A 22882-nucleotide genomic window follows, 5' to 3' on the forward strand; every position below is an offset into this window, starting at 1 on the left:
AGCAGGAATTTGTGTAGCATTCTTTTTAATAATGAATAAGATGCATTTGTTAAATTTGAGAAAAGATTAAAGTGTCTTTCTGTGACTAACAAAATGTTTTTGGCCTGAGGCACAAAGTCTACTGCACATAACATATTTAACAGAGATTTTACATTGTTCATGGCCCAAAAACGTCTCCCCTGACTAACAGGTTTCCCTGCCAAAGACCAATGTCTGCTTAGTAAACAAGATTCTTTTGGACATCGCCATTCTAACTACAAAGCAGATGTCACACAGTATGTCTCCACTCACTGTCTGCCAGAAGTTATCTATTTATTATTTATTTATTAATTAGACAATTTACATTTAATAACACACAGACCAAGGTTGAAGCCTACTGAGCTAAAATCAGGGACACAACCAAATACGTGACAGCAGCGAGGTGCAGTTTTTGATTGTTTTCCTTTGTAAAGAAGACTTTTTAAAAATGCATTACACGCAGAGAGAGAGTGAGAGGTGTGGGTGGGAAGCAGGGAGAGTGTCTCTGATGCAAAGCTGCACTTTAGACTTACATGAGCTTATACTGGGATAAACTTCAGCTGGTTTCCTTCATGTAGAACATGCAAATGATTTGAATGACCTTTTTAACTCTGGCATACTTAAATCAATCCACTCAAGCACTGTGTGCAAGTTTGTTTACATTTCATTGATTTTATTTTGTGAAACTGTCGCAGATATTTGCAGACTGCGGCTACGGTTTGCATACTGAGATGTTATTTGCTTTCCACTTGCACATGTAGTATGATATGACAAAGAATCCCTCAAATATAGTTCTAGATTTGTATGGCTTCGTTCAAATCTTGTACTTTATGTGCTCCAAATGTCTATATCTGTAGCTTGCCAGCACATTTAAAAATATATAAGGCAAGTCTGAAACTAACAAAGGAACAGACATTCTGTCCTTACTTTGTGGGTGATGGTGGTGATGCCCTGCCTGTTTGTTTTTGAAAAGTTCACCTTAAAGGTGCATTAACTATTTTTGATAGCTGCTAGAGGGTCAGGTGAAACTCAAAACAAATTCATGGTTTGTTTCCTAGCAATGACATAAACTATGGATACCTGGTTGGGACAAACACAACCACCAGTCCGAAGCTAGCATTAGCTGACTAACAAGCCGGCTCTATGGTAGCATGGCAGCGGCACAATGTCAAGCGATGAGGTTTACAAGGCAGTCACGAATAGGGCTAACAAAGCACTAACATTACACAAAGCTCAAATTTCTCCCAAATTAAAATCCTATAAATTTAACACAAAGGTAAAATCGTAGCCATGATAGGTCATTAATGTTATAAAAAGAAAAGTGTTAGCTTTAAATGCTAACACATCCACAAGGAAGAATGACACATCTGAATCAAATTTAAGTTCTTTAGCTGCTTTTAACACCACATCTAAAAAAAAAAAAAAAAACAATGTTAACCCTGCTTTTTGTGCTTTCCTTGTCCCACTCACTTTGTGCAAAAGAGCACAACCTCTTGGACTTTTAGCAGAGAGCTCCTCCATGACTATTCGTGGTTCCTATAACCTTTTACTGGGCAGGTGGGGCTAATGTCCTGATCAACTATTAAAACAGAGGGTAGAGAAGTATGAATAACAAAGGAAGGACTGTAAGCAGCAGAATGTTATGGAGGGTAGTATAGCTGAGAGACACCGCGTTCCTGTGCCATTTTAACTTTATTTATCAAACAATGTGTAAAATTGTAGTTAATGCACATTTAATCCATTCAAATGGGATTTTATTCTGCCTAATCCAGCCTGAGCATATACAGACAAGTGACAGGGAATCAGCACTTTTAAAATCCTGGGGATAAATGTTACTCTCCAGGTAAAGTTGATGTGGCTGACTGTGCCTTTCCCCTGTCAATTCTCCAGCTTTTTATCCAGCTAAGAAATCGCTAAGCCCCCTTTCTCTCCTCATTTTCTTAACATGGAGTGGGTATTGTGTGGGTCTGGCTGGACACAGAGGCAAAAGCCCGTCTAATTCATGGGGTAAATTAGTGGAGATAAGGCCTGAGTCAGTACCTCCAGCCTACCATGGATCCCCTGGGGCAGGCTCTTAAGGAGCTTAGTAAAAGCCTGTCATATGAAGACATGACATGGAGCTTGCTAAATGGTCTACGTTAGAGTGTCTTCTGTCAACCTAATATTCATATATGGGTCAGTGCCATTCAAGATTTACTCCCATTAAATTTATTCATTCTTGGTTATTGATTCAGAGTTTACAAAAATATGGTGCTATGCTTAAGAAAAGTGAAAGAGGGTATATTAGTGAAACTAATGCAGTTGCGCACCAAACTTACAAAACACTCATAAGTTCATGTTGTGTAAGACCAGGAGTCTGTGCCATCAAATCAATAATGAATGCTGGTTTACCCCTTGTAGAAGAACAAGGAACAACTCCTCTAGAGTCACTGGGTCACACACACTGGGGAAACAATTAAAGGCTCCGTCACACTTCACAGCTTCACGGTGCACGCAGAGCTTCACACAAGTTCACGGAGCTTTGTTTGTTTGTTTGTTTGTTTGTTTGTTGTTTTGCAGCTGCATGCCTTTCCTTTAATTTAAGTCTTGGGTCCTGCAGCATGTTTGTGCCACTGCTGAGAAATTACAGACATGGGCTGCAAGTTTTTTTTCCAACTACAACTACAAAAGAGGCCATGTCAGGTCCTTGTGATATATATGGGGTCATGTGAAGTGGAAAGCATGGTGACAGATAGGATGCCAGTCTTGTGGGTGTGTGTTAACCTCATAATGCTGACAGATTACAGATTTAAATATTTTAAATCTCAGAGAGCACATGCTGCTGGTGATGAAGAGGGTGAAAATGACTGCAGTAATGCAAGAGATTAATAAAGATCCTTCCTCTCTCTCCTACACACACACAAACTCTCTACTGCAACTGGCTGGCCATCATACACTCGCAGAACCCTGCTCCACAAGTACACCCTTGTGCTGAATTACAGTGGCTTGACACTCTTTGGTATAGTGTCCTCTTTTTGTTGTCTTCTTCTTGTCATTGTTTTCACTCTCCCCTTACCTGTTTCACACATACAAACACACACATCTGTTTCCCTGGTAAATGAAAATTATATGTTTTTATTGTTATTATTATATTTTAGAATGAACCAAATCAGCAGTGACACTGAGTCGAAGATCAGTGCTTTGTTATTTTCTCAAGGCAATGTGTAGTTAATGCTAACGCACTTATTTATATTCTTTTAAAAATCTATTTTAGATAGACTGGGCACTGCACCTTTCACCTGTATTCATGATGATGAGAGGGAATTAGGCACAGACGTGAGATGTTTAAAGCTCTGGCTGGCTGACTGAGGTGTTTCCTGTTTAGATTTTATTTTTCATCTCACTATTTTTGGCTACTGATCCATGAGACCATATAAAATATTATGTGTTTCAAAAATGTAAAACATGGGGTTGTGATGGTTCAATCATATTCGCCTTAGAGGAGGGCCTTCGCTTTGTCCTGGTGTCGATTATACTGTTTTTAGCCCCTAAAGTCAGCTGAATTTTAAAAATTAATTATTTTCTGTTTTAATATATTTTCTCTAAATTAAGTTATTTAAATTTTGTTTCAAAACCCAGTGCATGGAATGTAGGCTATATCTGGTGGAGGGATAAAAAATTCCTTTATTTTAGCTTTTAATATTCAGCCTACAATGGTACGGTTTAGAATATTAACTCCAAAAATATACTATTCATTTCATATTCATGTGTGTAATTTATGTAGAATTGAAACCCCTTGTCTGTTCACTAAAACCCCCAAATTCCCAAAAACAATACTAAGGGCATGTCCTTGGTGTGTTCACTGGTTACTGCAGCTCCTGACAAGCGCTCACATTTCCTCCCACATTCCACATACATGCAAATTAGGTTGACTGGAGACTCTGAATCACCTGAATGTGAGTAGATGTCTGTGTGTTAGCCCACTGACGGCTGTCCACTGTGTCCTGTTGTAGTCCCCAGCAACCTTTATAGAAATGCATGAATAAAACAATATACAGCATAAAGAAATATTAAGCAACCAAATCTAATCTGATTCTCTTGATAGTGTTACTGTGTTACAGGTTGAAAGTCTTTTACATCCTACCTTCATAGGATAGCAGGATGGCACCTGCTTTGGGATTGTTTTTTGGTGCCTACATGTGGACCTGTTCCTGACTGTAGTCTATTTATAGCTCTTGCCAGCCTGGCAATGCTTCCTGATAGCCTTTGAGGACAGAGAAATTCCTCCATCAAGCTCAGGGCCCATCTGTGCCCATTTTCCTCCCAAAAGGAGCCATCCTCCACAATTATAGCTTTCTTCCAATGATACCATCATCATGCCATCAGTCCATGTAAGAACAGGCTCCAGGAAATTGACTTGATATTAATCTGATAAAATTACCAAAAAAGGAAATTAGGCTAGGGAATTTTCTCAGGCATTGATTGTATTGCAAAGGTTAGAGGAACACTTTGTGTGACAGTTTGAGCCGAAAATACAGTAACAAAACATTAACTTATTGATTATTTGAAAACTGTGCAGCGGTACGTCAAGCTTTAAAAACCTGTGCTAAATAGAAGAGATCTGACCCAGTACTGTATGTTCTCTCAAACTTGCTGCAGCTCATTACATTGATACGGTTCCAGATTCACCTGAAAATCTAGGTCATAGCAGAAATAGCCTTGTGGCTTACTCTCCCAAGATGGCAGCTCTGATGAATTGGTGGCTGTAGGTCACTATGACAATGGATTAAGTTAAAAATGGAAAAGTAAGGATGAGGAGAAGAGTTAAAGATATTGACAAGTGTCCTGAGTTTTTTTTAAACCATTTTTTTTTTCTGAGGGGTTTGGTGATGTGGGCGAACACTTACAACTAGAGGGATCCTCTAGGCACTTTTCTGATCCTTTAAGTAACACCTATTAGAGAGTTTTGCTAAAACTGCCTAAATTGTGTGCTCCAAAATCCATAATTGCACATTATTTATAGAATGCTGTAACTATGTGGGATGCTATTTGAACAAGGATTATTAATATACTGTATTTCCATGGGCTACGATCACTTGTGGCATTTTAAAGACAACCTGATGTATTGCTTATTCAGTTGAGGTGGGAAGGTGACACATTTGGGGGATATTTGTTAAGGTTTTGTGGCTCATTTTTGGTGCTAAACAATGAAATTGCATGACTTCATATTTACTAAAGAGTGGCAGTGGGGTTTTGCACTAAAGAAAATTAAGTAAAGAAGCATCACAGTGAATCTGCATGTTTGGTTTTATGCAAGGCACTCCCATTTAGGAATGTTAAATATGGAAGGAGAGGATAGAAATTTATACAAAAGGTAAATCCCAGTTCAACTAATTGCACCCACGTTTCCCTCAGTTGCGTCTTTTCCTTGGTTTTTAGTCTCGCGTGCATACGTAAATGCATGAAAAAGATGTAAGGAGAAACTGCAAGGAGAGAGGAACTGACATGAGACGTTCTTTCCTCAAGCCTTCAACTGAAGCCTCCACTCAATGATTTCCGATAAAGTGGCCTGTAAATCCGTAACAGACTTCAGCAAAGGATACACCCAGGTATCCTCGGTTAAGGCTTCTCCAGGTAACCTCCTCACTCCTCGGTCCTTGCTCCTCAGAGCAGAAATAAGAGCTTTGGGATGTCCTTTATCATAACAGACCAGAATGACTTCTGGGTCGACTGAGGATCGAGGAACAAGGAACAATAAAATAAGGGAATTGGGATTCACCTAAATACTATCAACGTCTGATTTACCACCACTGTAGTAGAAGGAATTACCATGGAAATTTAACATTGGGAGAAAGCATATGTAAATCTTGCAGCACTGCTAACAGTGTGGCAGCTGTCAGACCTCGTTTTAACATAAGAACACATTTGAAGAGGGTCAGGGTGTCTGTAATTTTCATCATTTGCCATATGAGAATGTGATGGACTTTTACAGGCTTTCACATCATACCAGCCTTATTAAAGTTCACTCATTCAGATACTTTCTCCTATGCTCCTTCTTGGCCCACGTGCATAATACAGGCACCAAGTTCTCATAAGCTGCCATGCATTCAAATTAACACCACTGTATCTGTGCTCATTTATGTCATAAATGCACCTGTAACTTGAAATATTGTTGTGCTGCAATATTTTGCACACCTGATGGTAATTTGCAACAGGTTTAGTAAATATCCCCATTTGTCTCCCGAGTCACTACAACAGGAAGGTAGATTTGAGATGAGAGACCGAGAGATGCAGTTTCTCTCAAAGGCCCCTTTGGCCTGCACCCGCTGTGAATTTCAACCGGGTTTAAGTACAGGTGTTGAATGACATAATAGTGGTGGGCAGTTCAGTGCTGAAGCTGAAGAGTGAAATGATACTGTTGGATAGGAATGATTCTCTGAGAGTAGCAGGGATGGAGAGAGGATCAGAGACTATAACAGCAAGGACAGAAGGAAGAGGTGAGATTGAGAAGAAACAAGAGCAAAATGGTTTGGCTGGAGAAAGGTAAGCCTGGATAAGGCTTTTTACAAGTGAGCTCTGGGCTCAAGGAAGTCAGTCAAAAGATAAAATAAAATAAAAAACATCTGCCACGTTTGTTTTATTCATGCTGTGGACAACTACAGCTTTACGATCTATTTTTTACAGCCATACACAAACAAGAAGAAGAATACAAATGATGCCGAGCTGTATCCTGGAGTTTTTCCTCGCTCCCTCTTTCATGTGAAGATTTTTGATTAAAGCAGATCTCCTTTCTATGTTGAAAATTACTAATTGATTCAGCCTTTTTTGACACCCCAGAATTTACTGGCATTCTCATCTCTTATTCTCTTTAATCACATTCTCTTTAATCCAAACCTGCTTCACACACATTTTATGCATTTAAAATTCTACCGAAGCCCTAACCCCAAAGCAGACGGTGACACTAAGCATTTATTGTTGAAGCTTTTTGGTACCATGGCAACAATTAATATTTGATGTTTATTTGCAATTGCTGTTAAAGAACAACCATTCATTCAATATGTTATTAAATTTACAGTTTTTGTGGATCATTTTGATTTGTGTGACTGAGATACCTCTCAAGTTTTTATCTGAAGCAAACTACTGAAAAAATATTTGACATCAGAACAATAACATATATTTCATTAAGACTACTAAACAGCTGCACATGATTTTACTTGATTGGCTGCAGACAAGGCATACGTGAAGGAAAGTTGTTATCCAGTGTGCACACTGGCTGCACCCGAATACTCCTCAGGGTTCAGGCAGTCATGTGATTTGTCCAACAGGTCTATGACCAGTGTGTAAAAAAAAAAAAAGGGAATAAAGAACTGACCTAATAAGCCAAATATTTGCCTTTGTTCCCCACTGCACTTTTTGAAAGAAGAAATAAGGAAACACAAATGAGGAAACCTTCTCACAAAAGACATTGGAAATGTGACATATTTCCATGGGAATAATTGTGCTTTGTGTCTCTGTGGCCTACTTTTACCTCGTATTGATGCTTTGCTGCACACAAGTGATAAAATGCTGCATTTAAAGTTCTTTCTAGTCAAATCCATTGGGTCCAGAACAGAGGACTCAAGAGCAGAGTATCCTCCACTGAGATAATATTTACTCTTTGCATTTAATTGTTCAACAGTATGAAAAGATTTGTCAAATTGAGTTAAATGAGGATCCTCAGTTTCCTTTTTAATCTTAGAATTGCACCCCATACCCACACAAAAACAAAACATTACTAAAGATAAAAAGCAACCATAACAGCAGAGCATGGATATAGTGGTGAATGGCGGTTAGGGGATATTTATGTAATCTTGGGGCACCAGGTCTGAGTCAAACCGACTCAGAGCCGCTGTTGCAGGGAGGGGCCCAAGGACAGCAGCAAATTTTCTAAATCCCTGGTAGTCACAGAAAGTTGAAACAAGCAGTGTTGCAATAGAACAAAGCCCAACCCATTTATCTGAGCACCCCATACAACCCCTGGCCCAGATTTACAGCCCTGGGCTTCCACAGCTACCAAATCTTCTGGCAGACATGGCCACAGATATTGATAAGAAGAGCAACAATCCCACCAAGGAATTCTGAGCTGGAGGGTCCGACTTCCCGAAACATGAGCGCTCCCATAATGGTTTAAATCACACACCAAAAGAGTATGATATAAAACACTGTGCACGATAATCACATTGTAAATTGGGATAAATTGTTTTCTCATTGATTTTTGCTCTTTCTCTGAACTTGACTAGCAAGTATTTTGTGTTATGTGGCATTAAGAGTTTATGGATTGTTTGACAAGTCCGGGTCTTTGATGAGCATTTATACCCTCAGGAGACACAACACAGCCTCTTTTCCATCAAGAGCAAAATGCCTGTTTGAAAACAAATAAAAACCGGCCCTCTCTCATCATTAGATCTAAAGCACTTAATCCTGCTCAGAGGAGGCCCTCCTCTTCAGCTGAATACTTTTTCGATGTATCCATCACATATGGATTTCCTTGGTGGAGTATGTCTGCATACCAAGTTGCTAATGCTAACCTCTGGAGGTCGAGGACAATCTTTGCTATCAGATGCTTTTATATTATTCACAAAGTAAAAAGTGTGAGTCGTGGTATTGCCGAGGTAAAACAACAAAAGATCATTAGCTGTTATAACAAATGGTTATGTTTGTAAATCATTGCAGTTTGATACATATATTTTCAAGTTGTGTTTATGCTAGCTGGTCTTTCTGTTCATAACAGGGTATTAGTGATAGGTGACATGCCACTTTTTCCCCTGAGGGCTTCACTTTTACTGTCTGTGAAAACTGCAGTAAGGCCTTGTAGTCACATGAAATTTTACATCAGGCATGGAGGCACTTTCATTGTCATCTTTGCTCCTCACTGGACCTCCAAGGCTCTACAGCTAGAACACAACAATGCCCCTGTTGTTCCATCTCCTCTACATTCATGCCTGGTAAAAGCAACCTAAAACTCTTTTCCTCTTGTGAGCCCCTGCTAGCTGCACTCGTATCACAGTTCAGGCACAGAGGGATAGTTTTCAAAGTGCCACTGTTTAGGGCATGGTTTGGATGTCAGCAGTTAAATGAATAAATAATGTGCCCTAAAGTAGCATTTGATGTAGCAGGATCTGATCTGATACGACTTATCACAGAAGATAGCTAACCTCCAGATGCTATGGAAAAAAACAAAAACAAACAAACAAAAACCTTAGGAAGTAGATTGAAAAGACAGATAAGAGAAATCGGGGCAGCTGTGGCTCAGGAGGTAAAGTGGTTGTCCCTTAAAACCCAAGTGTCCTTGGGCAAGACACTGAACCCCAAGTTGCTCCAGATGGCCAGAGCACCTTGCAGGGACAGTGTGTGTGTGTGTGTGTGTGAGTTGGCGCCACAGATGGCTGCCTCGCTTCTGTACCAGAGTGTAATTCCTTGTGTGTGTAGCATACTTGGCCAATAAAAAGTGATTATCATTATTATTACCATAAAATAATTGCATTAGAGCAAAACAGGTTTAGAAATGCTGCATTGTGTGAGTGTATGGTAGATGCATGATCACAGTTACACAGTGTGGAGTATGAGTGCCCATGTGTTATCTACAGTATGTGTTATTGCTCTGGGCTTCTTTGGTGCAAAGCAGGCACAGAATATGACGGGACATTCAGCAGTTGCTTGCAGTGTGTGTTGGGTGCAGTTTTTGAGGAAGTGCAGACAAACCGAGGCCAGATTTGCCTGCAGTGCTTGGACAAGGCCTACTTCTAAGTGTGCAGTCATTAATGTAGTCTTCTACTCTGTTTAAAGTACACAAAAGGGATTGTTATTCATACCCAGAGCTCCGTATGCAGAGTGTCTGTGCTGTGTCTTTTCATTCCACTCAATACGGAGCCATAGTTTTAGATGGATACTAGATAAAATATGGATTTCAGAAAGAGGGGACATCCTGTATGTGTGGCGCCTTGCTACATGACCTTGAGTACCCTCAGTGAGCTGCAGTGTCCAAGAATGCGTATGTGTTTGGTACTGTAGTGGCCTACTCTTGTCTCCTGGACTTTTATAGTTCATATGTGTGTATTTGAATAATGTCCTGCAGGGGACATTCTAAGTGCAACATCTAGGATTCAGGCGTCAGCAGTAATATCAGGGCAACCTCTCCTCTCCTTTGTGTGCAATGGCACTGGGGATATTACAGCAATAGAATGCATGAATTATTGCCATACCGTTAGCTCAATGCCAGGGGGACATTGCTGTGTTTCTGGTACCACCAAGGCAGCAGTCAAAAGCCGGAAAAGAGGAAATGGGGATTATCAAATGTGTTTTAAGTATATCCCTGTGCTCACAGTTGCAGACTCTGGTGATAAATTTGAGTCAATTTCAGTGAATAATGCTGTATTGAATTAGGATGCCACATATGTCACAAACTGTTGAGAGCTTAAGGCAGCACCCTGTTTGATCTGAAGGCTGCTGCACGATCTGATAGCGCCAGGGACGACTAAGCATTTTGTATCATAGTAAATGGATCTCTGCGTTTCTCAAAGACAGGGAGAGAAAAAGAGGAAAGACCAACCAGTGCAATACAAAGGATGCATTACCTAATAGATTTGGCAGAAATACAGAGTTCAGGGCGGTCTGATAAAGCTGGGTTACAGTACTTTAATCAATCACTAAGAACACGAGCCAATTTTGGAAGAAGCCTGACATTCGAGATAGGCTTTCAGACAGGATTAGAAATAGTGAATGGAGAGCAGACATATCTGCCGGGGTGAGCAGAAAGGACTCTGTCAGGGGACAGTGTTCCCTTCTCCATGTGTGATAGTGAGGCATGTCTCTGCCTCAGCCCCCTTCACCAAACCACTCTCACCCTCCTTTAGATTTGAAAAGTCACATTCTGTCTTCCCAGCCTTGCCCTCAGTTACACTTGATTTTTTCCTTGAATGCAGATGAGCATTAGTAACAAGACAGCATTGGTTGCTTCTGTTGTTTACGCTCTCCCTTCAAGAAAGGGCACTGTCATTTAAAATGTCCCTTGGAGCTCATCGTCATCTGGATTCTCTGAACTGACTAATAATATCTAGAATATGAATGTGAACAGACAATGAGCAGAGTGAGATGGGTGCTTTTCTGAAGTCAGAGAGGCACTGGAGGGAAAACAGCTGCTTCGTTGCCCTCAGGACGTCTTTGTGGTCCACACACATTTTGCCTGTTTATCTAGTCTCCAACACTTTGAAATAACTGGACACCAGAGTCTTGGTTGAATTTTTGGATTAGCTGTTTTCAGAATTTAAGGATAAGCATGACTCTGTCCTCAAATTTTGAAATGAAGTTAGCTGTTTTCCAACGCTTTGAAATCCTTGTCCATAGCTGTATCTCTATAGTCTGAGTGGGATCAATGGGGAAATCAGACAAGGGCGGTGATGGTGCTGGATAAGGGAATGGTTTAACTGAGGCGACTGATATCACCTCACTAATCTCTCTTCATCTCCTCTAAATCCACCTGTCTGTAGCTCTGAATGATCCTGTAATGTAATGAATCAAGAACTGCTAAAACCACATTTACATTTCTGATGGTCATGTTTTAAAATGTGGATTATTTATTACTTGACTGAAAAGAAAGAAGTCAGGATTTAATTTTATCTTTTTTTTTAAGATTGTGTTACATTGGTGGATCTATATTCAGGGGATGCAGTAAAATACAATACATTTTTTGTTCACAGCCTGAATGTGTTCCCCAGCAAACCAGACTTTCTCTGAAATGTCAAAGATGGTATGTCCTTCTGTTGGAGTCCTTCTGAATATTAAAGTGCTATTAATTTCCTCAACATCTCTTATTAAAAGCTGATAGGGGCAATGTTGTGCAGCATGTGTTTGTTTGGTCTTTGTTTACGCCAGGGATGAAGGTCACCCCCTCATTAGTGCAGCAGCATCTTTTTTGATGTTGTGATATACATAGTAATCAAGTGTGCCTCACATCGCTGTTTACTGCTGACCTTTAGTTAAAAGCACATCACTGCTGGGTCGGTTCAAAACTTAATTATGCTCCCATAAATCTCCAGGCATCATGTACAGTGGACAGCCCTCATTTAATCTGTTGTCATTAGGTTACAGTAACCCTGTGCTCCTTCTATAAATAAGGCCTGCACCCTAATGCTCATGAATCCATTATGTCTTTTTGGTATAAAAACACACATGCTGTGGGTTTTGCTGTTTCACTTCTGTATACGTCTCGGTTTTTAGCTCTGTATTCAGAAATCCTGCTTGTCACACAACAATACACTTTGGCACCTTTCACTTCTCTGCAACTATCAGGCATTTGCATGTCAAAAGCATCATTCTACCACTGTGCTTTTGGCATTTGTGAATTCTTTATGAGGAAGCCAAGTCGTCGAAGTCTTTGAAAAGAAACATCAAAATAATGTGTTGTGTGTTGCTGTGTTCATTAACACATTGTTTTCTCTAAATCCATCTTGGCTTTTTGCTCATCAGTCACAATTAATGACTCTTAGATGTCTGATTCAGGAACATTTTAAAAGTACATTTGACATTTCCACACATACCTCAAAGGAAAAGGTGAAGCTACAAAACTGCTGTACATGATGCACCAGAGTTGTGCTACAAAAAAGATACGCTGTGATACTTTTAGATCAGAACAAATTAATGAATTTGTGTTCTTGCATGAGAGTCTAACACAATAATTTACCTGAATATGGAATATCTGTGTTTTCACATTACTGTACCAGCTGCAAATACAAAAGCACCTTATTAGCTCATTAATTTTACAACAGCATCTAGGTCATGTGGCTGCTTGGTATATGTACAGCATGGAGCCTGTTCACAGCAATTCGTATAGCTGATCTTTCAATTTTCACTGAGAAGTGCAGCCCACTTACCTTAATTTAAAGTTGTTATTTGGCTTATCAGGCCGATGAAGATTCATTTTCTCAGCATATTACAGTATGCTGTACATGTGCACAAACATTTACACTCACACATGCACAGCAAGAATATTACATTTTGCAGTACAGCTCCAACAGCTTTGAGCTTATTATAAAAAATTAAATTAAGTTCACAGTCATCTGGACAAGTCAGTCTGAATTTTTAATCTTTGCAAAAAATGTATTTCAAAATGTAGTGGATGAAAGTGGTGGATTATATGCGCTCACTGCAGGACTCCACTGCTTTTTGAAATGGTTTGTGTTTTACTGTAGCTTCTGTAAAGTGGGATACTGTAAGGAACTGTACAACCACAAGAATGATTTTCATCTATTCCTAGCAGGAAATGCCCATCAAACTGTAAATATTACTGCATCATAAATTACCCACATAATACAGTTTTAGATGTATATTACATGTTGTACATTGCAAACACAATCTAAATCACTTTATGATAAGAAATGTTCTTCAGGCCCAGAGGAACTGTTCTGTTCCTATTAAATAATTGCACTTCAATGTGGGTTACTTTTAGCCGCACAACTGCATTTAATACTAGGTCTGCAAATGGTTATTCAGGCCAAGGACAACTTCATGGTCTCTTTAACCCACAGTAGAAGAGTCAATAGTAGCCAGCGGAGGTGGTCTACCTAAGATTTGTTAATGCACTGTCATTGAGTGTGCAACCCTGACTGTGAGAGATCCACTCCCTGTTGTAATTATCAGCCAGACCTCAATTAACTCACAGCAACCCTTCATTTCAACTCTTGTGTGAATAGAAAAATGTTTTCCACACTCCCACCCTTATCAGTTTTTTGGCACAGAGTCCTGCAAGGGTCCAGTTTTGAAAACCTGCACCTGCCCCACACCCGCAAAGCTCCAAATCACTCCGATTCGTTACCTAGAGTTATTCCCAAATGAAATCCGGACTCGACCCGACCAGTTAATATGAGACCCGCAACCTGACCCGTACCCATAATTAAAATAGACTTTTAGCTACACAGTCAATTACTTTAAAGTGCTGAAAGTTGTGTTCTTGGAAAAGTATCTGTCGATGGACCAGCACCTGGGCTTTGCAGCTGCTCCCTTTAGTGAGGAAGTGCCTAGCTTGCGGCTATCAGGTGCTAACACTTTTTGGCATTATTTACAGCAGCAAAGCTGCTGATAATGTTGTTCTCAATCTGTAACCACACCAAATTTCTCCTAAATGTCCGACTTGGCCTTCAATGATGTATCATCTACAATTTTGAATTCACCACTAGATATTTTCACTTTTAGGTTGTCCAGTTTGACACATTGACGCCTAGCCTACGTTGATGTCTGAGTGACTCCCCATTAGCTGGATGTGAGAAACACATTTCCTAACTGTGCATATGACAAACAAACACTTTGACCTTGACCTTTGATATTTGACCCTCCTTAATCTCAAACAATATTCAATCAGTGTATCGTTATTAAGATTTCTTCGCACACAGTAACTCCAATGACTAGTGGGGAACTCAGTGACAAGCAGCGTGTAGACCAATGAGTGGAGCAGGATTATAGCAGTTCACATTTGAAGCAATTGTCATAAACTGTTATTTGATTCATATATGTAGTGTCACACCTACACTGTTCAGGTTCCTTGCACTTGCCTGAGTTTTTTTAAAGATGCATCCCAGAAGGCTAAAAATAAATCCTATTGTAGGCCAAAAATGTATATTAGTGCTGCCATGTTATATGTGCTGTCCCCATAGTGAAGGAGATGAGAGGAGCTGCTTGAAATATCTGCAAAATTTTCTGTGGTATGCTTGAGTATATGCTCTCTAGAAATTCAGTCATGTTTCATATGTGCCCAGCAAGTCCAATCACATTTGTTGCTACTTCACAGATGTAGGAAACACAACATTCAGACAGGTAGCAATGTAAACAGTGCACACAATAAAGATGTGACGCAGCTGAACACTGATATTTGTGTCAGTCATCTTGGATGAAAATGTTCTTTTTAGTGGGGATTTGGAAAATACAGGAAAATCTGGTCTTACTTTCTTTTCCTTTACTATTTTTTAGTTTTTCTTTTTTATTTGCCATGAACAATATTCTTGAAAAAGTGGTGTGCTCACACCTAGAGTCACCAATTCACCTAATCTGCATAATGTTTGGACTATGGGAGGAAGCTGGAGTAAATGGAGGAAACACAGGCACAAGGAGAATATTCAAACCCAGAAAGACCCAGCTGCCTGGCAGGTTTGACTCCAGAACCTTCTGGTCATGCCAACCACTTTTGTAAATTGGCATTAAACACAAATTTCAACCAAGGATGGGGAGAAAGTAATTAGTATTGCATCCATTTGACCATAAGGATTACAGGATCAGTTACAATTTTGACCCAATGATGAGACTAGATGAAAAATCAGAGCATCATTGAAGTTATTACAGTCCATGTTGTGGGGAAAAGGTGCATTAACATGGCAATCCATTTAACAGTTGGCAAGCTACTGTATCTCAAAACGTAAAAAGTCAACCTCATATCGATGCTAGGTAAATAATCAGGACATTACCAAAGTCAGTCAGATTAATCCTACAGTATAGAGACAGCTTTTCAACCTATCAAATAAGTATTGAGATATTGTGCAGCAATCGACCAGACTGGCATTGCAGCCCCATGGCTCAAAATTCAAGCATGGCTCAACATTCCCCACATTTTCAGAGACTAGGTATGTGCAGTACTCAGACTGTGAACCCCTGAAATGTAACGACACACTGTAGATATCCAGTGGGAAATGCTTTTGTAAGGAAGTTTGTCAGATGTGTAATAAAAGTTAAATCACCAAATTTTTCACTAACATTGTTTATGGTCGATGATTTGGCCATTTCTAATGACCTGACATAACCTTCCTGCTCTTTGGGTAGCAGCACTCTGGAGCTGTGTTGGCAGGGTGATAGAAACTGCACACAAAACACTTCATCAAGAGAACAAATCCCACCCTGCAAACGGCATCTGTGGGAGCTCGGATAATGAGTATGCCATGTGTAAAGCCTTAATGTGTTTACATACAGCTAGATTAGAGATGGACCCAATACTTGCCCCTGCGGTTTCTTCAAGAATCCCTGCAGGCTATTTGAGTGATTAGCTACTTTGAGTTTTTTTCAGTAGAAATGTCTGATGGGGCTTTGGTGCAGATCAATAGGAGTTTGGATGATGAACTGTTGGGGTAAATTTATTTATCATTTTTAAATGTAAACTCCACAGTCCTTTTCCATTTAATTGAGTAAGTAGCTTTGATTAATATCCCTGTACCCACACATATTGTTGCATATACTGTATTACTGACTGAACTGTATCTGACACTCTGAGGTGTACATACCCAATCAAGAGAAAGAGAGGCAGTTCAGATGTAGGAATGGGTCCACTGCCTCGACTTGCAGCTTGGAAACTTGTGGATCAAATCTGTCCTTATCATTTTGGTTACAAAGAGCTAACAGTTGTTTCGAGCACTGTCAGCAGTTAACAGAATGGCCATTATTTGCTGTGCAGCCACAGAATTCATCTCAGCATGCACACACCTAGAATCTATCATTATTTGGCCTGCCTAGCTCACCTCTCCATGTTTCCTTGGCCATTTGACTGGTAATGATGCTCATGACAGCCTTTATCCAGCAGCCAGGAGAAGGGGTAGAGACACCGAGCTTTGCTGGCAGCCGCAGCAGCAGCACCATCATTCCTCACCATTTCCCTTTTGCTTCTTTAAAAATATGTCAGCATCACCGTGGTGATTAGCAGTCAGAATGTGCCGTGTCTTTGTCCTTGATTTAATGCCAGATCTTAGTAATAATGACTGCACAGGCTCTGTGTCTGACAAATAGAGCAAAGGAACGGAAGAGTGCATCCTCATCCCTCACTGTTACAGAGGCACTGGTTCCCAGCATAAGCTTTATGAAGCGCAGTCTGGGTTTGACACTTTGTGAATGTTGTTTCTGAAACATGTCAATCTCCTTGATGTAAGATGGCGTGCTGTTGTTCGTCAAGCCCAGGGGCTTATATAAAGAGCGTGGCTGCGAGAGGAGAACTACAGTATGTGTCTACATTCATTCATTATTGATTTTGCTGCATGTTGAAATCCCTGTTTTCCTGTTTGAAAGAAACACGCCGATAATTTACAGATGTATTTTTCACATTATTGACACAAAGACCAAAAAAGCAAGCCTATCATAAGTCAGGCTTATCTCAAAATGGAGCCTTTGCACTGATGCATAGTGGAGAACAAAAAGAAGGTGAAGACACTAAATTAAGTTTTTACCATCGCCTCTTACATTTTAATGAGTTCAGCCGAGGTAACTGCCCAGACACACAGGTTCTTCTGGTTCCCATCTTGTTGCCTGTCTCTTATCGTTCCTATAATGGCATATTCTGTCTTAGTTATAACAGCACCAGAAGCATTTGTAATCAGGAATTATATTATTATATATTGTTAAATACTCTCTCAGGTTGGAATGGCTCACTTCATTTGAAGTTATTGTTTCAGAGGACTAATGCAGCTTTGTGAATGCTTCTGTTGCAGACCAGCTACTATAATAACAGAGTGGGGAGAGTTAGAAGCTCCATCTACTCAGAACTCTTATTGGTTCCTTTTTTATCAGAGTCCATTCAGCTGCTCTCTAAGGGATGTCGGGGCGTAGGAGTACATTTGGCTCTATGCTCAGACTTTTATTGCGATGCAGAGATCTCTCCGCTGTAGGAGAACAAAGGGTCTTTTACAGTAAGTGTACATGGCTGTGGGCTCTGACCAAAATAAAGAGGAAGAAAGTCTATATATTTTCTTTAAAATACGGGATCTGTATGGGGACAACTCACATGTTCTGCCATCGGGGGACTTTTGAATATTGATGAATATGGACTGGACTGGCAGAATTTAACATGTCCAATTAATCAGGGACCAAGAAATTGAGGATGAGGGTGTTTAAGAGCATGTACTTGGTGAAGTGCCTTCTTGCATTAAGGGCTAATAACCTCCCATAGAGTCAGCCCCCCTCCAACAGCCTCCATCACCCCAGTTGTATTTATTATGGGCTTCAAGGCCACGTTGATGAGGCGATCAATATTTCTGAGATGATGAGGGAGAACTCATGCAGTCGCTCTCTCTCTCCTTCTCTCTCTGTTCCTCCCTTGGCAGGACTTCAGCAGGTAGAGAGATCAAAGCAGAGAGGACCTCTGAGATGCAGTTGGAGGGGAGACTGATGAAGTCCTCTGCGCTGTGTCCTCTAAACACACACACTCCATCACACTGTCCTATGTCCTTGCTATGTCCTGATTAAAAAGTTTGACCTGATGTATTTTATCTCAGCATTGAATTAGTGTTATCACACCTTTTTCTGCTGCTGTGTGTGCTGATCTAAAGAGAAATGGCTTCAGTTAAAAATAAAAGCAGAAAACAAGTGCCTTTGGACAGACACCTTTCTTTGTTCAAGGGATCAATATGTGGAACTTCTCACCTACAGAACTCTTCATAAATGTGATCAATGTGAACTCAAGTTAAAATAGGTTTTGAAGAGGGATCAGACATGTTGGCTTGGATATTCATACCCCCCTTCCATTAGGTTTTATGATACTTTTACACTGAATTATATCTGGTACACCACGTTAAAAGTAATGCAGTCCAATACAACAGCTCTGCAACATGTCCTACCTTTATGAATGGTATAATGTAAAGGTCAGTTATTGCTGAAATCATTGTAGAAACAGTTTTAGAGAAGTGCTGATTCATCTTTATGGTCGTTTTAGATGCTGTGGCTCTCTGGTGCTGTTGAATTGTTTTACGTTCTATTGAGAAGGGTTTCTAATATTCACTCACTGATTTGCTGTAAAAGGGGTGAGCAACATTTTCATTCATATAAATGAGGTGGCTATAAACTGTTTGGGTTGTTATCAACTGCTTAAATGTTTGTTATTGTTTTTTGTTTTATCACTCCTTTAAAGGGTAAGGTGGGTGATTCTCTATGTTTTTGTAATTTCCACAAATCCCAGACACACATTATAGTCATCAATGAATTTTGTGTACTGACCATAATACATTTGAAAACAAACCCTGGTTTAGCATATTTGTCTGTGCCGTACAGCTCCACTGTTCAAAAAATACTATTAAAACACAGCAGTGAGCTACACAGCTGCACTGGGTGAGGTATTTTCTTACAAAATGTGTGGTTATGTCCATAGACTAAAAAGGCCATTACTTTGTACAGTCTCTGAAGTAAAGAAGAGTCAATTGCACATGCATGCACTCTGCTCTAATGGCAGTAATCTGTCAAAAAATAAGCATGCAGCATATCTCACTTGTGTGTTTGTACTGAAATAGTATTTTTTTTTTTTTTTTTTACAGTGGAGGTCTCCTGTACAAAGGAACCAGCAGGGTCTGGGTTTATAGACATTACACTGAGTACATGGAATTCATTGTTGGTTTTTGTCTCTGTATGGGGCTTGTGTGTAAAGCTTGTGTGGCCCACATTTTATTATTGTAACCATGACAGTGACCGTGTGGCATATGACAACAGCATACTGAGCTGAATAAAGGGTGGCGTAGGGCCCTGCTGACCCATATCTATGTATGCTCTCACTGATGGCCATTGAATGTGCTGATACCATTTAAAACAGGTGGACAAGATATTAGAAACACCTGTCAGTGTAGCACAATTCAATTCAACAGCATGTCAAATTACAACCACTATAGTAACCACAAAGTTGAATCAGCACCTCTTTAAAGCTGTTTGAAAAACACTGATCATTATACCTTCTAGGCTTCATGATAGTAGTATTTAGTGGACTAAACAATTAAACTGAAGTGTGTTTTCTTCTGTGTATTGTGTTGTTCATAGAGATTTTCTTGGTGAGCTGTGTATCCTTTTAAAGGTCCATTTAGGTTCAAGTGTTTTACTCAAGCTGAGACTATTAATGTTGTGGTATGTGGCATTGGTGGATGGCATATGCTTGTCTTGTATAAAAATAAACAGGAAAAATACTTTTAACGTTATAGTCTTTTACATAGGAGTACGGAAATAATGGCTGCTAGCTCTTCTGCGTCTGCTGTAGAGAGTCTAACAGGCAGGGAAGGGACTTTTGTAGCATTTTGAAGACTTTGCCAGCTGTTGGCCCCCAGCAATGCATGCCTTTAGGTCCCCAGACTAGATATGAATGGCTTCTTATGTATTATCACTTAGCAGGTTCTCAGTGCGCCGGAGTCCCTGGGCAGATTTGTCCACCGTACATGTTTTCATTTACACAAGTATCAGTGAAGGTGCGCTCATCTTCAGTGTTTACGAAATGTACGCATGTGTTTTGGATATGAAGTGAGGTCTTATATGTACACATGCGGATCGCAGCGGTGGGCTTTCCGCTGATGCACGGCTACAGCAGATGGGAATAGCTGCCTAGTGATAACAGCACCTCCAGGAACGTCAAGATTGCTTTCTCTCAGTGGTTAGTGGCACTCCAGCGGCTGCTGGTACATTATAAATCATTTACACATCATTTTGAAATGCAATATCCTCCTCTAAATGCTGGATTTTCTTCTCTATTGTTATTAGAGTGAACTCTGCAGCAGGCACACGAAGGCTGAGGGGGACTCTAAGCTACAGAAATTGAAAATTGATCAGGCAGTGTGGGATGGTGTTGTCACTGGCACCACTGGTTCACCATGGGACTGCTGATTAGCATTTATAGCACTGTCACTAAAGGAATGTGTGCTGCCTGTAGCTATATCCTCCTCTACCCCTTCTTCTGTTTATCCCAAAAACTGATCTCCTGGAAGAGAAAACAAGGGCTGAATTTTAAGTTTTGCTTTGTTCATATCTATACCAAAGAGAGACATAGAGAACATATTACATTACATAACATAAAGCAGGACATGACATTTTTATCATGTTATTAGGGTCCTGTGTTGAGGGTGCCATCTTGACTTTTATGACTGCTGCTGAGTTGTACTATAGTAGTGATATTCCTGTAAATGTTGCTATTCTTTACCTATTAATATAAACATTAGTAATTACATACTGCCAGTCGATGTGTTTCACATCTTAGCTGTCATATTAGTATTATTAGGCACATCTTGATAAGTTGCCCAAGATCTAATTGCAGTATCCAAGTCAAAGGAAGGTTCCTGATTATGTGGAGTGATGATAAGAGCACTGTCATATTTATGTGAGCTGTTTTATGTCATGACAGAAACGGACTGCACAAGTCAATAAAAATGGGAGCAAACATGTGGGCTGTCAGGAAACTGTCATTAATTTTCTGTTGCTGTCTTTTTCTGTTGCAGCACTGGCTAGAAGATCTGATGAGCAGAGAGAGGACAGAGAATAAGGACCTGGCTGTGTAGAGGAATACATAACTGTGACTGTTTCTCCTCATCTGTCAGCTGGCAGGTTCCATTATCACAGCTGATGACTGTCCCTCAGGTGCCTAGACTGCAGGGCTGAGCAGGAAGCCTGTGTGTTTGCTGAGGGGGTGCCCCAGCTTGTATGTTGGTCACTTGCACTTGCACTCGCTCACAAGGACAATGTGGTTTTCTTCAAGGAGAAGTCATCTCCCCTCGCAGAACTGCCTCTGTGCCCACAGCTGCACCAGTTTCAGCGTGTCCTTGTGGATTTTAAGTTTTTGTTGGTGCTTTGTGGCTGTGACAGCTCAGAACTACTACCCCACTGTGAACACTCAGTATGGGAAACTCCGAGGGGTGAGAGTGCCCCTGCCTAGTGAGATTCTGGGCCCAGTGGATCAGTATCTTGGGGTTCCATACGCCGCCTCCCCAGTGGGAGAAAAACGCTTCATGCCCCCTGAGCCGCCGTCTTCTTGGTCAGGAATCAAGAACGCCACCCACTTTGCTCCTGTCTGCCCTCAAAATATTCACAATGCTGTGCCAGAGATCATGATGCCAATATGGTTCACGTTCAACCTGGATATAGTTACCACGTACATACAGGATCAACATGAGGATTGTCTTTATCTAAACATCTATGTTCCAACAGAGGATGGTGAGTGTGTCGAGGTCACAGGACGAAACCAAACCCTCTCCTCCTCTTCTCCTGTCTCTGCCTTTTTCTCTTTCTGTCTTTTCTCTAAAATTGTGTCACCTCTGTATTTTTGCGTCGAGCATGACCCGTTGTTTGGCGCATGCTGTCTGTTTCCATCAGCTCAACCCGCCATCTTGACTTGATCTTTCATTTAGTCTTTTCATCAACTCTCCCCTTCCATGCCACTGTTAGAGGTTCCTCTTTTGATGATTAAAAGGCTTATTAAAATGACAACATAACAAAGAAAAAAATTAATCTAGCCATACAAGAAACAGATTGGAAATTCTTGGTGCACCTTCCTTCCCTTCAGTGTCTTGACTGTTCTCAGGATATCAGCCATTAGTGATTAGTAGCCTGCCTCATAAGTGAATGATCTTATTACTGTAGGGTTGGTGAAATATTCTGTCTGGTACACAAGAGGCCTGTGGCATCAGCCTGACCTATGTAAGACCCTTTACTATCCTAACTTTTTCCAGTTTGTCCTTGTAAGACAAAGCTAAATTCTAGATTTTGTGCAAATGGCAAACATACTGTGAATAAAAGCATAAAAGTTTTACATTTCTAGATATTGACTCTCTCTTACATGGCCCCAGTTATTTCACCACTTGAAGCAGACCCACACAGGAAAATGGACTTGAAATGTTAAGTGCACTGAGAATCCAATGAGCAACATCAAATAACATTTCCACTTATCAGATTAGAATGCAATTTGCCAAACTTTGGAAATGTAGCCTCTATGCCTTGTGTGTGGCTGTAATGGGTCTTAAATAGAAGTGCATGTGAATATGGGCTTCTTGTGTCCCAGGATGCAGCAAATTCATTCCACCATTTTGGAATATTTCTGCAGCAACACCACAGTTACTTCCTCAACAGGTCTTCTGTTGTTTTTGTTGTTGAT

General features: G+C 40.3%; 1 protein-coding gene across 2 annotated transcripts in view; it reads left to right on the forward strand.

Annotated features, from left to right (window-relative positions):
- nlgn3a (neuroligin 3a) overlaps positions 1 to 22882 on the forward strand; it is a 127257-nt gene that overhangs the window by 4247 nt on the left and 100128 nt on the right. For both annotated transcript variants that reach the window (XM_020614629.1, XM_020614630.1), the window contains exon 2: positions 21234 to 21945. In XM_020614629.1, coding sequence (XP_020470285.1) covers positions 21474 to 21945 — 472 coding nt within the window. In that variant the 5' untranslated portion in view covers positions 21234 to 21473. The remainder of the gene's footprint in view (positions 1 to 21233; positions 21946 to 22882) is intronic.

The sequence above is a fragment of the Monopterus albus genome, unplaced genomic scaffold, assembly GCF_001952655.1.
Source record: "Monopterus albus unplaced genomic scaffold, M_albus_1.0 scaffold148.1, whole genome shotgun sequence".
Lineage (NCBI taxonomy): Eukaryota > Metazoa > Chordata > Actinopteri > Synbranchiformes > Synbranchidae > Monopterus > Monopterus albus.